Genomic DNA, 18,122 nt, shown 5'->3' on the forward strand with positions numbered 1-18,122 from the left:
GATATTATTTCTATTTACAGACAAAAAAGTCACAAACTGGAATCTTTGTGTCTTTTAAGATGTAGATATTTCAAACTCATTGCCTTTGGATATTCGAGTAACCACATTATCACTGCAACACTTCTGCTGTTGAAAAATGTAATGAAGACTAAATACAGAATAGAGTCAAATATTTAGATACCTTTTCTCTACCAGGTCTTATGCTACAGAAAAAGACAAAGAGATGACAAAAATTTAAGGATGTGAAAGAAACAGAGATAGAAAATAAGATCACGAGTGTTGCATCGAGGTGTGAGTGCAACAGACCTAGAATGTATGTGGAATGTAGACCTAGAATGTAGACATAGAATGCCTTAGCCTTTGTGGTGACTGTCATAAAGGCAGGTTTGCATGGGTAGAAAGTGTCTCAAAATGCAAGGCAACCAGAAAGATGGCTTCGTAAATCATAGCGGAATTTGTTCCAAAATTATCAAAGAATTTCATTCTGCACAGTAAATCTCCATTGAGATTAGAGTGAGATGGCTTGATTTTTAAAAATTTATGAATCTTATAGAATAAAGAAAAGTTGTGACCAGGCTAAAATGTAGTCTAATTCAAGCAGAATAATTGAGAAACTTTGAGAAATCTGATCCTGGAGAGTCCCACTGAAATTCATATTTCTCTCCAGTGAAAGTGTCTTTACCCATTGCTGCCACCAGGTCATACAGGTAAAGTCTAGTTTGCTGAATGAGCGAAAAATAAGGGGCTCGGTGCACTGGGAAGACCCAGAGGAATCGGGTGGAGAGGGAGGTGGGAGGGGGGATCGGGATGGGGAATACATGTAAATCCATGGCTGATTCATGTCAATGTATGACAAAAACCACTACAATATTGTAAAGTAGTTAGCATCCAATTAATAAAAATAAATGGAAAAAAAAATAGAATACAAGAGTGAAAAAAAAATAAGGTGCTCATCTGGAACACCCAATTTTAGGCCAATCTGGAAAAGATACATTTCCCTACTTCATTCTTTATCAAATTCTGTGATATCCAATCACATGTGTTCAACTCTACAAAAGATAGTTCATTTCTCTTCTTAATATAATTTCCCTTTATCCTGTCTTCTAGTCAGGGTGAAAGTGAATCAACAGAATAGCTACATAATCATAGTCTTTAATTAATTCTGGATTTGAATATTATTGGAAACTTGATATACTGTGATAAAAATGCCACAGGAAAGCAATTTTGCTACTTTTAATAACTGTCTTCAGAAAAATCTGTAAGATTTTTTCCATTTCCTATTGGTCTAATAAACTTATGTGAGCAGTTGCTCTTTCTGGGTAAACTGGATAAAGTAGTGACATGTGTTCAAGAATTGTCACAATTTTTTTTTTCTATTACTATCCCCTTCCAATCCTTGGCCAGTGTTTATCTTGAAAATGCAAAGGCTACTTGGATGTTAGGAAAACATGGGAAGCTGATTGTTTGCCATTTCATCAGAAGGATTTGACTTTTGATGGCGTTTGATAAATATTCTTCCTGTAGCTCTGGCACTAACTGCTTCTTTCAGCTCTTAAGTTTACTGAAGAGTGCAGTACTGTTTAACTTTCAACAAATTCACTAGACAGGCGAGAGCCACAAGGAATGCCCCATTATCTGAAGCATTTTACTGAGTAATTTGCCTAGCGATTATGCAGCACAAATCCTCTTTGTGATCTATAACTCTAAGTCCCCTTGATAATATAATATCCAAGTTATACCAAGGTCTACTTGACTAAAGACTATATCATAGCGTGGGCTTGCCTGGTGGATCTAGTGGTGAAGAACCCGCCGGCCAATGCAGGAGACACAAGTTCGACCCTGGGTCGGGAAGACCCGCTGGAGAAGGAAGTGGCGACCTACTTGCCTGGGAAATATCAGGGACAGAAGGAGCCTGGAGGGCTATGGTCTTTGGAGTCACAAAGGAGTCAAATACAACTTAGGGACTAAGCAACAACTGTAATATCATAGTGTATCATTTCTTTTTTTGAGTTTGAGTAAGGGTGAAGGCGAGACTTTCCTGATGGCTCGGATAGTGAAGAATCTGCCTGCAATGCAGGAGACCCAGGTTTGATCCCTGGGTCAGGAAGATCCCCTGGAGAAGGGATCCCACTGTAGTATTCTTGGCTGGAGAATCCCATGGACACAGTCCATGGGATGGCAAAGACTCAGACATGACTGAACAACTAAACACATAAACATGCCCTCACCTTAGAAAGTGTGAAGACATGGATATCTTTATTTCCATGAAAACAACAGGATGAGCTTTTATACAGAGGTCTGCTAAAGGAACACTCCCCTCAAAACTGCAGCAATGCACTTCTTTTATCTGTGCTTCCTGGGGATATATAATTATGCAACTGTATGTGAAGCTCTTATCTCTTCTCTTATCTCTTCTCTGAGGTGTCACCACTTCTCATAAAAGGATCTGTCTCTCTAGTGTGAAATTCAAGTCATTTGTTTGCATTAGATGCTAATTAGCTCTAACCTTCTTGGTGCCATTAAGCATTATGAACAGGAAAACATCACAGGAAGAAAGAACAAATTCTTTCATCAGATGTTGACACGGACAAAAATCTCTAAGTCTGCACAGGGGAAAACAGTTATAGTATTGTTTCTGTTTGAAAGGCCCTTAAGTGGTTCTCTCTAGAACACTTTTCTTGTGGATTCATATTTGATAAGCAAGATAAGATTTGGAAAATGCGGTGTTTTATGTTTTAATCTCTTATGTAACATTCTTTGGAGAACAGTAGATGTTAGATAATGGTGTTGATATGACTTTTGTTGTTTTCCTCAGTTCAGAAGAGTTAGCGAAAAAAAACATTCTTTTTAAAAGTAAGAGTGAAGCCTTTATTCTCTTGCATAATATCTAGCATTAGTATTTTTTCACTTAGTTTATTATGTAGCAGTAACCCAAACTAACAACAAATTGTCCCTCACTTCAATTTTTTTTTTTCTGGTAATAATTCATCTGGTTCTTCAGAACTCTTGAATTCTTCAGAAATCCAACTGTAACAGGAAAATAGGACAATATTGTGATGAGAGACGGACAGAATAAAGGAAACATTTTGGCCCTATGAAAGTAAAATAGTAGAAAATATAAATACCGCAGATGCTTAAATCTGTTCAAAATATGATTCCCAATCTCAACATACCAGCCATTAAAGCTTGCAAGCATCCTTTCTTCCTGTGAAGTAAGTGCTGTGCATTATCTTGACTAAGCACAGGTCCACTTGTGAGTTAGCATCAGGTGTCAAAGAATGCATATCAAATTGATCGGCGTGAGTTAGATCTGGAAAGTGAGGGAAGAAATTTAGAAGCTGTAGCTCTCAGTATTTAGTGGGAGCTAATGAGAGTATGGAAATTAGTGGCTTTGGAAGGAAGTAGTAGCTGGGCTTTGCATGAGCTGCTTATTTTATTGACTATTCATCATCTATATGTGTGTTTGGGGAGTAGGGATACAGGCAGTCAACCTTGCTTCATTATCTATGAATACTGATAAATGACAGACTATTAAGATATACATGTCTACATGAGGATTTAGATCGGTTTGTCTCTGTTTTCAGCATCTTAAGAATCCATTCCGTGATGCACAGAAGGGAGTGTTTCTGTCATCACTGCGTCAGAGTCACTGACTCATAGCGTGTGCCTGTCTTATGGCGATGTTTGAAATATCACATTATTGCTGCATAAATGAAAATACTTAGGGGATGAGTCCTTTAAAATGCTTCCCTTTGAAAGCTCAGTGTAAACCCACATGACCGGATGACATGCATTTTGTGTAAACTTTGTGAGGGTGAAGATGTTGGGTGCCGTGGCCTCTCTGCATCACCCCTTCTGGGTACCGGTGCCTTAGTGTTTGTTTTCCTCTTATTAAGTCACAGTCCTAACAGTTGCTGTCACGCTGGTGTTTCTTACAGGCTGTGGAGTGGGAGTGTGACGAAGCAACCAAGAAGGCCTGTTACAGCAAAGGCAAGTCCCAGGTAAGGAGGACGCTGTCACGGGCATGTCATCACTGACCTGAAGGCCGGTATGTAGAATATTTTAATATGAAGGTTACTCCTGGTTATGGTGCCATGGACACTGAAAAATGAATGAAAAATGATTCAAAATATACACACAGGAAATTCTCAAGGTTCTACCATTTAAAAGTGAGATGAACAATAGTCAGTTGTTAGGATTCAGAACATAGCAGATCTAATTTGCCCTCCCAATCATTAGAATGAGACATGAAATTAATTGGTTATGATGTTATTTAGAAAAATATGGACCTGAATTTTGAAAATGCTCTTTTAATTCCCCCTAATCATTCCTGATGGGCTCCCTGGATGGCTCAGTGGTTCAGAGAATCTGCCTGCAATACAAGAGACACAGGTTTGATCTCTGGGTTGGAAAGGTTCCCTGGAGGAGCAAATGGCTACCCATTCCATGATTCTTGCCTGGAAAATTCCATGGACAGTGGAGTCTGGGAGGCTACAGCCCTTGGAGCCACAAAGAGTTGGACACAACTGAGCGCAGCACAGCAATCATACCTTGCAGCTCACTCCAGGAAGTGATTATATAATAAACCTAATTATTAGATCACAAATGATTCGAGATTTTTTAATAATGTATCTTAACATATCTTTATATGTTAAATAAAATATAGGGCCTTCCCTAGTAGCTCAGATGGTAAAGCATCTGCCTGCAATGCAAGAGACATGGGTTTGATCCTTGGGTCGGGAGGATCCCCTGGAGAAGGGAATGGCTACCCACTCCAGTATTCTTGCCTGGAGAATCCCAGGCACAGAGGAGCCTGGCAGGCTACAGTCCACGGAGTCACAAAGAGTCAGACACAACTGAGTGACTAACATACACATCTTTAAAATGAGCTCTCTCTCTCTGTCTGTCTCCGAATGAATATCTACATCCTCAAGTTCCCAAGGATAGATAGATTATCGCTAAGGTTGGAGATACAGTTCTTGAATTCCTGTGCACATCACAGGTCTTGCTGTTCATTCACTCAGTCGTGACCCCACGGACTGCAGCACGCCAGGCTTCCCTGTCCTTCCCCATCTCCCGGAGTTTGCTTAAACTCATGTCCATTGAGTTGGTGATGCCATCCAACCATCTCATCCTCCGTCATCCCCTTCTCCTCCTGCCATCAATCTTTCCCAGCATCAGGGTCTTTTCTAAAGAGTTGGCTCTTTGCCTCAGGTGGCCAAAGTATTGGAGTTTCAGCTTCAGCATCAGACCTTCCAATGAATATACAGTGTTGATTTCCTTGAGGATTGACCAGTTTAATCTCCTTGCAGTCCAAGGGACTCTCAAGAGTCTTCTTCAGCACCACAGTTCAAAAGCATTAATTCTTCAATCTACCTTCACACAACTTCAGCTCAGTAAGAGGCCTGAGTCCTTTTCCAAGGAATTTTATATTTCGAGAAAATCACACTGGCTCATCCTGAAGGAATTCTTCTGCAGCTGATCCCTAAGCTCATGATGTTTCATTCTGTTGAAAGAAAGTGAAGTCGCTTAGTCGTGTCCAACTCTTTGCAACCCCATGGACTGTAGCCTGCCAGGTTCCTCTGTTCGTGGGATTTCCCAGGCAAGAATACTGGAGTCGGTTGCCATTCCCCTCTCCGGGGGATCTTCCCGACCCAGGGATCGAACCTGGCACTCCAGCATTGCAGGCAGACTTGTTATTGTCTGAAGCACCAGGGATCGTTCTGTTAGTGATCGTCTCACTTTACTAGAATGTGGGCCTTTCTGATGCGAATCACACTTAAGGTTACAGAAGAAGCAGACACACAGCGGCAGAGAGGGCTCTCTGTGCAAAGTGTGGTCCCAAGGCCAGGAACTTGGGAGACACACAGCAAATGGAGAGAGGGCGCTGGTGAAGTATCCTCACACCACCTGTGTTGGTCCAAGACTGCTGCACACTTTATTTTATCCAGTTTCATCCCCTGTTCCTTTGTCTTTTAAATCAGCGGTTCTGAGAGACATACATGGAGGCAGGTCTCAGCACACTTAGTTATTCAGTTTCCCAAAACTGAAAGAAGGAAGAGGAGGAAGAAAATGCCAACTTAGCTAGAGAAACACTTGGAGACATTGATAAAAAGCCAAAGTTGCTGAAGGCTATTTACTGAAAGTTATATTTAACCTCAAAAATTCCTCTGAGATAAGTCATCAGAGACACAGATAATTTAAAGGTAGCACTAAGTTCCAAAGAATCAGACTAGTGTCTCTTAAAATTCCCGCCAAAATAAATGAATTAGAACATAGTAAATTTATTTACCTCTGTAATAAATTCAATGGAATTTGTATATATTATATATAAAGCTTTGGAAAAGGGGCTTCCTATATGCCTTTCCTCTCTGCCCTCTAACACTTACACATCTGATGGGTGGATTCCTGCGCTTTTGTTCCTTACTCCTTGGCACATAAGAAGTGCTTCAAGGAAGACTCTCTGTACTGAACAGTGAAATAGATCAGCTTGGGTGTGAGGGCTGGAAACGCGACTTTCTTTCTTCTGGCAAGATCCACGGATGGGAAACACTGGCCGCTCTGGCCATGGTTCTCAGGCCAGCGCTGTCCCTTGTCTGGTGACACTGGGGACCCCAGGGCCCCTGGGCTTTCTTCTCCCTCTTTAGTTCAGTTCATCGCTCAGTCGTGTCCGACTCTTTGTGACCCCATGGACTGCAGCACACCAGGCCTCCCTGTCCGTCACCAACTCCCGGAGCTTACTCATGTCCATTGAGGCGGTGATGCCATCCAACCATCTCATCCTCTGTCATCCCCTACTTCTCCTGCCTTCAATCTTTCCCAGCATCAGGGTCTTTTCAAATGAGTCAGCTCTTCACATCAGGTGGCCAAAGTATTAGAGCTTCAGCTCAAGATCAGTCCTTCCAAGGAACACTCATGACTGATTTCCTTTAGGATGGACTGGTTGGATCTCCTCGCAGTCTTCTCCAACACTACAGTTCAAAAGCATCAATTCTTTGGCACTCAGCTTTCTTTATGGTCCACCTCTCACATCCATACATGACTACTGGGAAAATCTTTTACTTGTCCCCTTTTTCCTCCTTTATTGTCTGTCTTCATCTCCCTCTAGGACTTTGGATCTTTCTCCTCCTCTTCCTGCTTGCTAGGGCTATGATACACCCATTAGCAGCCCTAGTCAGCTTTGGGAAACCTAGCCACAAATCCTATTGACACGTGCCTGTCCTAAGGCTTGTCTGAGAACATGTGTAGTTGGCAGCCCTGGGTCTGGGGGTGGCTGTGCCCTCCTCTGCCTCTCGGGCTCCATCCTAACCCTTCCCTGCCCACCTTGCTATCATTCCACCCTGCCTCGCTTACCCATCTTCCTGGACTCGTGTGTCCCCTGTCCGTGGGCATTTCTGCCTCACCTGTCCCTCCCTACCCTCCATCTCCTGCATACCCCACTGCGTGCCTTCTCAGTAGCTATTTGTATTTCCTGGTCAGTCTGCATGTTGATTACCCAGCCCCTCACTCCTCAACTGGGAGCTGGGCCAGTGGATTCATGTTGATCCCAGCCTGTGGTGGCTGTTCAACTTCACTCCACTACGGAGTGAACAAACGCACGATCCTTCATCTGGATTCTGCTCTCAGCACTCCTGATGTTGGGGCCGATCACTCCCCGCTGTGGAGTCTGTCCTGTTATTGGTGGATGTTTGACATGATCCTGGCCTCTACGTGCTGGATACTGGTAATTCCTCTCACCCATCAGGACAACCAAAAATAACCAAAAATGTCTCCAGACATTGCCAGACTATGACTCGGTTGAAAATTCTGGCTGTAATTCCCCAAGGTGGGAAATATATTGACAACTTTTACATTGTCTGTGTTAGATTTTACTCTCCCTAAGAGTCCTTTCGTATTTCATCTCGATCTTGCTTATGTAATCATTTCATGGACTTTCAAAAAATCACAGTTAATCCTCTTCATCTCTGTGGACTTCTGTCTCCTACATGTTACAGGAGAACATTCGATTACTTAATCTAGCCAAGATTCCTCCTGCTAATAGTCTATGAGTCTTTAATTTTAAAACAATCTTGTGGTAACCTTATACTAGTAGATTATTACTCCTTGGGGTTCAGAGTTGCTTCTGCTGAATCAAAATTGGCCCATATTTTGCCTTAAGCTGTGATCATTGGTTGTTTGGTGGTTAGAAATTAAGCAATAAAAGCCATAGAACATGCCACAAAGGCTAGCTTCATGCTCATCAGGAATATACTTTTGATTCACAGAAGGAGTGAATCATTATTATATGTAATTGAGGCTTCCTGATACACAGAAAGAAAACGAACAAAACAAACATTTTCAAAGGAAATCATACCTTTACGTTCCACATGTGTCTGGTTTTAATAGGCTAAGAGCAATGGCAAACCTCAGTAATTAGAAACTGATTCAAACTGCGTTTGTGGATGGAGTTTCTTTTCTTTTTTTTTAAGATGACTATAAGACAGATGAAGATGAATTTCAAAGTGCCGACATTGTGGGAAAGAGAAACTGAATATTTTTTCAGGTTGCATGAAGTATGCTGATAAACTCACAGTTCTGAGCAACCTGAGCTTGTTTGTAACAGAATTCGGTTTTGTAGCAGAACTGTGTGTGCGGCGAAGTTCCCTGGCACAAAATGATACGACAGGATTAGGAAGGGAAGAACCTAGGCCGTGCTGCTGGGCTGGGCCAAGGGCAGGGAGAGCAGAGGGACCTCCCAGGCCCTTCCTTTTCTTTCACTAGTTCCTTTCTCTTTTTTAGCATCCCTGTTGCTTTCTTAAAGACCTGAGCCCCGCTCTTGGAACCCAGAAGGGAAGGAACTAAACCACTCCCTAGGGCTAGTCCCTGAATTCAGAGGTCACACAACCCCGGTTTCCCTGTGCTGACGCTTCCAGAGCCCAGATCAGAAAACACTTCGCTCGGGTTCCTTTCACTAAAATATAACATCTATTTGGGGGAGTGGAATTCAGATTTTCCTAGTTGCCCGGAGCTTAGAAATAGGAATTCAATTATCTTTTCATCTGTGCTATGGTAATATGAAAATTTTACACACAGATTGACAGTTTCCCCTCTCCCCGAAATAAAAAAGAATAAGGCAAAATGTGACATCTCAAAAATGAGAAAAATGCCAGCCATTTTGAGTGAACTCATTTTTTCCTGCCCTAAGGAAAAAAAAAGTGGTCTGTGCGTCTCCACATAATGCATTTTACTGTAGGAACAGGAATGTGGAGCATGGGTGAGGGGGCTGTGGCTGCGGGGTGGTACCACCCATGCCCACTCTGTTCCCTGGAGAGAACATTCCTCCACAGACTGCAGGGGGTGGGAAGAGACAGGACACATTTCCTCAAGTTTCTCGGTGCAGTTGGGACCAACCCGAGCATCATTTCATCTGCAGTCCGTTAAAGTGACCATTCAGGGACTCGGGGTCAAGAAAACATTGCCAGATCTTTGATTCAGGCCTGTCTAGCAGAGAAGGGCGGGTAGAGACTGCCAGTTCTTCGTGAGCTTTGAATTCGGTTCCACTTAAACTTTTCCAGCTCACTTGGGAGAAAGGGGGTGACTTGGCCTGAAAGGATCTTAAACATTCCATCTACGAAAAAGGGAGGGCGAACTCTTGTGTTGTTTGTGGATTCAAAACAGTTTTCTAATAAAATCTGTTGTCGTTCGTTATTTTTGAAACACCATTATAGAATTTGGCTTCTAGAACTATTTAAATGTGTTTGACACAAATATTATTTTAAACATAAATAGTCAGTTCACTTGTGATCCAACAAGAGCTCTTTGTCTGCTTGGGGTCATTATGTCTAAACCAAAATCCTTCCCACCGTGACCTTTAACAACTTTACAAAGGAAACACAGCCGATTATTAAGGGAATAAAAGAGTTCCTTTATGCACATATTATACTTTATAATTTTCGAAAGCGTCTTGTTTGTGATCTCATCTCAGTATTTTAAACACCAAGTTCCTAGAATGATTCTGCTGGTCAGTGGGAGAGTCTTGTTTAGAATCCATTGTTCCCCCTGCTGTATCCTGCTTCCCGGTTGTCAGATTCTGCTCCTGGCCAGGTTAACTCAAGAGAGGAACAACAAACCACCATCCTGCCTGGGAACCTGGTGATGTAGGGGGTAAACAACATTTTTGTTCGAAGTGCCAACATTTAGAAACCTGTGGGTTTATCAGTGAAGGCGGTACTTTACAGTGCTGCCTTTATTCTGTATTCTTCATTCTTAATTGTTCCCAAAATGGAAGATTCTTTCAGATTAGATACTAACAACCTGTGCGGGTCACACACACCAAGTTTTGGTTTATAAATACTTCGAAAATAACTTTTTTTTCTTTTTTTTTTAAATGAGAGACTGGGGAAAATCCAAGCAAAACAGAATATTAAAAAAAATAATAATAAATGGAGGAGCTGATTGGGGACACATGTGCATACATAGCCCTTCCCAGACAGCATGGCCTTCCAGGAGGAGAGGGTATTCTCAAGGAGCCTGACCACCAGAACACACTTTTTACTACTTAAGATAATTTGGTATCTTCCCTCATATATTTTTTACAAGATTTTCTTTTTGAAAACTGGTTGGATTTGTCCCTCCGCTCTGACACGTGTCAGCATCCGAATTATCACATCCCCCGCCATCTTTCTTGTTCTCCATCAAGTCTGTGATGGGCCTTCAGGACGGTTATTGACCTGCAGCCCTCTTTTCACTTTGTCTTTCTTTGGGGAGATGAAGATAAATGCCACATGTGGTATCTTGATTGTTTCTCTTCCTATAATCAATGAGAGACCCTTGCTTTTCTTTAGCGCATCTGTAGGACTCAGCCATGAGACCACCTCTTTCAACGGGAATGATTCTCTTCCAATAACTCACCCTTACCCCCAAGTTCACGGTGACGTGACTGTCTCTAGCGTTTTTCTACCTGCGTCAGTCTCCTGCTTAGGAAAACCAACAAAATGAACATTTTGACCCAATTTTTAAAAGAGGTCTAAAAGCAGCAACAGAAACAAACTCCCGCCCCCAAAAGTCTCTGCGCCGTTTGTAATTTTCTCATTCATTATTACAGCATCGCTGCTGTGTCTGTTCTGTCTGCCCCGGCCACCCAGAGCGCTCTGAGCCCTGTGTTCCCCGAGACGTCTCTCTGGAGCCCCCTCACTTATGCGATCAGGGCTGATGTTTCCACCACAGCCGTGGTCCTGCCTCTGTGCCCCTCCGCTTCCGGCAGCTGCTCGCTCTCCTCTGCGTTCTTAGAACCGGAGCTCTCAGAGCCTGGGAAAGGAGACTGACGTGCCTGTTTGAAGTCTGGCCTTGTTCTTTCTCTTTAGAACTCTTCTTCCCTTTCCCCAGCTATAAAAACAAAGCAGAGCAGAACAGAACAAGCCTCCCCATCTGGTGCATCTTTCTCAGTTCAGTCCAGTCGCTCAGTCGCGTCCAACTCTTTTCGACCCTATGAACCACAGCACGCCAGGCCTCCCTGTCCATCACCAACTCCTGGAGTTTGCTCAAACTCATGTCCACTGAGTTGGTGATGCCATCCAACCATCTCATCCTTTGTTATGCAGTTTATTTTTAGTGCAGTTATTTATTTTAATTGGAGGATAATTACTTTATAATACCGTGATGATTTCGGCCATGCATCAGTATGAATCAGCCGCAGGCATACATGTGTCCCCTCCCTCCTGAAACCCCCTCCCACCTCCCTCTGCATCCTCTCCTCCTCCAGGCTGTCACGGAGCACTGGCTTTTGCCTTCTGTTTACACTCATTTCTGAATTCTTCTAATAGTTAACCTCCATCTTTTAGTCTGTCCATTTTTTCCTCAAAGTACTTCAGATTAGCAACCAATGCTAATTTGTTACTATTATTGTTAATAGTAATATTAGGTTGGAGTAGGAAATGGCAACCCAGTATTGTTGCCTGGAAAAGTCCATGGACAGGGGAGCCTGGCAGGCTACAGTCCATGGGGTCGCAAAGAATTGACACCACTGAGCAGCTGACCAGAAACGAGGACCCGCCTTAATCCAGGTTGATCTCGTCTCAAAACCCACAATCACCCTGGAGAAGAAAATGGCAACCCACTCCAGTACTCGTGCCTGGAAAATCCCATGGAAGGAGAAACTTGGTAGGCTACAGGCCATGGGGTCACAAAAGAGTCAGACACGACTGAGCGACTTCACTTTCACTTTCAGTAATAGTAGGTAAATTATCTACCTTTGATAGCTCACTTTATGTTTAGAAAGCAAATTCAAGCGTTTTAGCTCATCTTACATCCACAACTGACCTTAGGTGTCACCTCCTCCAGGAAGCCTTCCTATACCTCCTCCCTTCCCCTCCCCTGCCCTCTAGAATTAGCACTATGCTGTTCTCCTGTGCTTCCTTAATAGAGCATGTAGACAACTCCATGTATTTTAATTTTGTGCCAAGGGCCTCGATGCAGGCTTCCCTGGTGGTTCAGATGGTAAAGAGTCTGCCTGCAGTGCAGGAGACCTGGGTTCGATCCCTGGGTAGGGAAGATACCTTGAAGAAGGGAATAGCAACTCACTCCAGTATTCTTGCCTGGGGAATTCCATAGACCGAGGAGCCTGGTGGACTATAATACCTGGGGTCACAAAAAGTTGGACATTGAGCAAATTCCACAGACAAGGGCCTAGATTGTGACTTCTTCCATAGTCTCTACCATCGAGTGTCTAATCAGTAAATTCTTGCTGGGTAAATGAAAAGCTTTGTAGCTGAATGTTCCTGTACTACTTTGACCATGCCCCAGATATATATGTATGTTTTGCAACCATAAAAAATATTCAATCCCTTAGCATGGGCTTTCATCCCTCGTTGTTTACTTGTTATAGTTGTATTTTACTTTTTCACCAAAAAATCAAAATTGTTTATAGAATCTTCCTGTACACAAAGTAGTTTAAGAACTTAATCTAAAACTTGCTTTGGTTGTAATCAGAGCTTCACTTGTGACCCTTGTATTTGGAAAAGCATTCACCATGGTTTTTGAAGCTCCTGGGCAAGTTTCCTAAACTGCTCTTTCATGAGCCGCTCTAATAGTTTCCTTTATTTATTTTCCTACCATACGTCAAAGGCAATTTAGAGTTTGCACTGTTATCAGATACAACACAAAATGAGACCACATTCATCAAAAGAAGACACATGCTTTGAGATTTTAACTGAACGTGTATTAATCTTCACAAACATCCTCTATTGAGCAAGTGTGCAGACGAGGGTAAACTGTTTAAGATTTTTTGTTGTTATTTTTTGGTCAGTATCTGAGAGGAGGTTGTTTGTTGGATTTGTAGTGGTCAATTAACTTTTAATTTATTGAATAGACAAGACATCTTCGTGTTCACCTTCCTCTTGAGCTCAGGCCTCTTAATCCTTTTTCTTGTGTTTTATTTTTTGTTTTTGTTTTCCAGGAGGAATGTCAGAACTACATTCGGGTACTGTTGGTGGGTGGGAACCGGCTGTTCACGTGTGGGACCAACGCTTTCACGCCTGTCTGCACCAACCGCTCGGTATGGCTTCATGTGGAGTTTTGATAGATTTTAATGCCAGGAAAACCCAAACAGCCTATTAAAACACCACTTTTAAAATGTGTTCCTATTCTCCAAGGAGTTGCATTTTAATTCAAAGCATGTTTTGTCAAACTGAATAAAGACTTAATGTATTTTTTATTACATGTTATATAATAAGCTTGTTTAATTAAATTTAAATATTCTTGCAAGCTATTTCTATCAGCTTTTTTCTCAACAGTGACCCTAAAGATAATCCTAAACATATTCTTTTTTCTTCTCCTGCTTCATTGCAGAGATAGTGTTAAGTATTAAAATGACCTAAAATCACAATCCAAACAAAGAAAATGCAGTTTAGAAATTGGACAAGAAGTGTGTTGAAAAATTAAAGCAAACTAACAAACAAATGGAATCCAAGGAAAAATAAAGTTATTACCCACCCTCTTTCTTTTTCTTTTAACCTATCATTATGAACAGGGGACTTTTCTGTATCCAGGTCTCATTCCTGTAGAATTGCAGGGTTCTTAAAGCACATGTGTAATCTTCCTAATTTAGGATATTCATTTGCTCTTCCTCAGGGAATAAGAAATGATGAAGAAATATCATTAATTTCCTGGTTACACAATTTCTCTCAAAGGCTGAATTAATCTTCCTCTTTTACTATTCTTTATTTTCAAGTTAACATTCAGTTACTGGAAATAAAGAGAGGATGATGATAATGATAAGAAGCGATGCTCACAGAGACAGCCCTAGGTATCGTGGCCTGTCCTATGCACCTTACAACAACCCAGTCACTTCACACTCACATCCACCCGGCCTGGTGATTATCCTTTGGGTCATCGTTTTGTAAAAGAAGAATCTAAGGCTTAAAGACTTTACGTAGCTTACCTGGGTCTACATGTGTAATAAGGGCTTCCCTGGTAGCTCAGATGGTAAAGAATCTGCCTGCAGTGGGGGAGACCCAGGTTCAATCCCTGGGTTGGGAAGATCTTCTGGAGAAGGAAATGGCAACCCACTCCAGTATTCTTTCTTGGAGAATCCCATGGACAGAGGAGCCTGGCGGGCTACAGTCCGTGGGGTCGCAAAGAGTTAGATATAACTGAGCAACTACGCACACACGTGTTATAAGGCAGGCAGGGTATCTGAGCCGCTGCCTGACCCCTCTGCTCTCTTACCTCTCAGGTAAGAGGAGAGAAAAGCTGAGTGAAGATCCCCTCCTCCAACCACCCAGAGAACCTTTCTCATTCAATGGTGGTTCAGCTTCTCAAATACAGGAGTCCTACTGCTGGACTGCGAGACACTAATTTGCATCTTGGAACACTAAAATCTAAAGCCTTGGAAATTTGAGCTACATGGTTGCTAAATGTCCACACATCCTTACCCATGAACACAGTTTGGGCTAGTCAATCCACTTTTATTGATAAACCTGTAGCTAACTTCTCTTGCAGTTTGTACTTCTATAAACATTGACATTGAGTTTTGTAATGTAAGTGGGCAAATCTGCATTGTCCCATTGTGTTATGAAAAGAAGTCATAAATGATAGTTTTTTGGGTTTTTTTTTTTCCATAAATGGTAGTCTTACTCTGTCTTTGGTGAGTATCCAACAGCCTGGGGTTCAGTAACTCTCACGGGATGACGAGAGATTGATTGCCAGATTCTCTGACAGTCACCACAGGATATTATTCTCATCAAAGTCAGAGTGTGGACGTCTGGCCCATGCTCTCAGCCCCAGAGAGTTCACTGTACATGCTTCATTTGCAAGTTGGGCGGGTCTGATCCATGAACACTATTAAAGGGGTTTCATGGGGGATCGCTGACTTTTCTCTCTTGTCCTCACTCCTAGTTGAGTAACCTGACGGAGATCCATGATCAGATCAGCGGCATGGCTCGCTGCCCCTACAGCCCCCAGCACAACTCCACAGCCCTGCTCACGGCCGGCGGGGAGCTCTATGCTGCCACGGCCATGGATTTCCCGGGGCGCGACCCCGCCATCTACCGAAGCCTGGGCATCTTGCCCCCGCTCCGCACTGCGCAATACAACTCCAAGTGGCTCAACGGTGAGTCTTACCCTCCCACCTGGCTTCCCATCTCGCTGGTCTGTGATGCCCTTGATGTCCTTGGTGCTCAGAAGCAAGCTGTCACAATTTTCAAAATAAAATGGTTTCCTCCTTTTCTAAAGGAATCAAAATGTAACTTGTTTTGTTCTTCGATGTAGAAAAGCATCCGATGGCTCATTTCCAATTAGGGAGAGAAACGATTCTCTCAACACTGTAGGACATGGTAACATAGGGCTAATGCTGCAAGGGTTCATCAAGCTTAAGCTGCTTTCTTATATTATTGTTTGAAGTTCAGGAAGTCTGATGACACGTCATTGTCTATAGAGTCATGTGCATTCTTTCTTGACTTTTTTACTGTATACCTAAAAAGCAAAGTTTCTAGCATTGCATGAAATTTTCAGATGACTGTGTAAAAGAATGTGTTTGGCTATAGGGAGCCCCAAATAGCTTGACAAGTTTTTAATTTAATTTTTTATTTTATATTGGAGTGTAGTTGCTTTACAATGTTGTGTTAGCTTCAGGTATAGAACAAAGTAATTCAGTTACACATACACATATACCCATTTTTTTTTTCAGATTCTTTGCCCATATAGGTTATTACAGGGTACTGACTCATTGAGTATCTAGTTTACAGGTGTGTGTGTGTGTGTGTTCAGTTGCTCAGTCTTGTCTGACTCCTTGCTACCCCATGGACTGTAGCCCTCCAGGCTTCTCTGTCCATAGGATTTCCCAGGAAAGAATCCTGGAGTGGGTAGCTATTTCCTTCTCCAGGGGGGGTCTTCCCATCCCAGGGATTGAACCCTGGTCTCCTGCACTGTAGGCAGATTCTAGAATGAGTGGCCCTTTCCTCCTTCAGGGGATTTTATAGATCGTAGTGTCTGTATGTTAATCCCAAGCTCCCGATTTATCCCCCCTCCCACCTTTCCCCTTTGGTAATCATAAATTTGTTTTCGAAGTCTGTGAGTCTGTTTCTGTTTTGTGAATAAGTTCATTTGTATCATTTTTTTTTTTTTAGATTCCACAGGCAAGTTGACGAAAATTTTTTTTAAAGGTATCAAGTCTTATACGCAGGAGGTCAGGGTAGGTGTCATTGGAGTTGCTCACTTCAGTGGCTCAGGAATTAATAAGCCCCCAAGTCCTGCCACTACTGTCTCTGCCACCCACAGTCTGTCAGATTGGTCCTCAGGCTGGCTCTGCTTATGGGTGCAAACTCACAACTATAGTTCCAGCTACTGCCCTCAGATATGACGACATCCAGGGGAGAACCACATCCCTTGTGTCCTTTTTTAAAGACATCAGAAACTGCCAGAAGATTTCCTTCAGTCCTGGCCTAGAACTTGGTTACTTGCTCACTAAATGAGGGGGAAGTGATTCCAGCCTCCCACATTGAAGTTAAAGTTGGCTATGTACTGAGACTGAGATGTGCCAGCTCCGTATATGTGCACATTCATGGGTGAATATGGTGATACACACATGCGCGCGCACACACACACTAGCAAGCACAATGTCGTGGACAGACATAGGCACCGTATGTAATCCATTCCCTCAAGCCTTTGTTTGGTGGTTTGCGTAAAGATGAGCTCTTATAATTGTGCTTATAATATTTACTGTTCTGAGCTTTCAAGTCCTACAAAGTTGTGCTGGTTTTCACCAAGCAAAAGTTCATTATGTAGATCACAGTTTCTAGACCTCAGCACTATTGGCGTTCAGGGCCAGATAATTCTTTGCTGGGGAAGGGGGGTTGTGCTAGTTATTGTAGGATGGTCAGCTACATCCCTGGCTTACACCCCTTAGATGTGTTAGCATGCCTCCCCCCTGCATCGTGACAACAGAACATTTGTTCAAAAACTTGCAAATATTCCTTGGGAAAAATATTGCCTCTCATTGAGAAATTTTGGTTGAGAACGATCACTTATGCATATTTAGGTGTATGGGGTTTCCCCAGTGGTTCAGTGGGTAAAGAATCCGCCTGCAATGCAGGAGATTGGGGTTCAATCCCTGGGTTGGGAAGACCCCTGAAGAAGGAAATGGCAACCCACTCCAGTATTCTTGCCTGGAGAATCCAATGGACAGAGGAGCCTGGTGGACTACAGTCCAAAGGGTTGCAAAGAGTTGGACATGACTGATAGACTAAGCATAGCACAGGAACCTATATAACATGAGCATTTTGTAAAATAATATAGTCAAACCAGCCATCGCCGTTTGCCTTTAAAATACTTCCTATTAGAGAAAAGCGTATTGTTACCCAGTTTCTTCAGCAAGCTGAATGACTCCATGTGCTTCCAAAGGGCAGCGTGAATTGTTTTCCCAAACTGAAGCACTTTCTAGCTTCCCTGTATTAACACTATTTCTGTTGAACTGGTTTCAGCTGAACCTTTTGACTCTACAGAAGGTCTTTCTGCTCTGATACAGTCATCTGTGTAGCTTAAAGTTCTTTCTTTTCATTTGTTGATTTTTCCCATCCAAGTAAAATTCCAGTTAAAAATCAAAATGAGTTCTTCCGCAACCACAAACGCTGCATTTAGACTTTGCTGAA

The 18,122-nt window shown here is 42.5% G+C and overlaps 1 protein-coding gene across 1 annotated transcript in view; it reads left to right on the forward strand.

The window, feature by feature from the left end:
* Window positions 1-18,122, forward strand: part of SEMA5A (semaphorin 5A) — a 554,671-nt gene that overhangs the window by 339,574 nt on the left and 196,975 nt on the right. The window contains exons 6-8 of the mRNA XM_043887779.1: window positions 3,939-4,001; window positions 13,433-13,531; window positions 15,373-15,586. Of these exons, the coding sequence (XP_043743714.1) occupies window positions 3,939-4,001; window positions 13,433-13,531; window positions 15,373-15,586 (376 nt within the window). The remainder of the gene's footprint in view (window positions 1-3,938; window positions 4,002-13,432; window positions 13,532-15,372; window positions 15,587-18,122) is intronic.

Source organism: Cervus elaphus, chromosome 25 (genome assembly GCF_910594005.1).
Source record: "Cervus elaphus chromosome 25, mCerEla1.1, whole genome shotgun sequence".
NCBI lineage: Eukaryota > Metazoa > Chordata > Mammalia > Artiodactyla > Cervidae > Cervus > Cervus elaphus.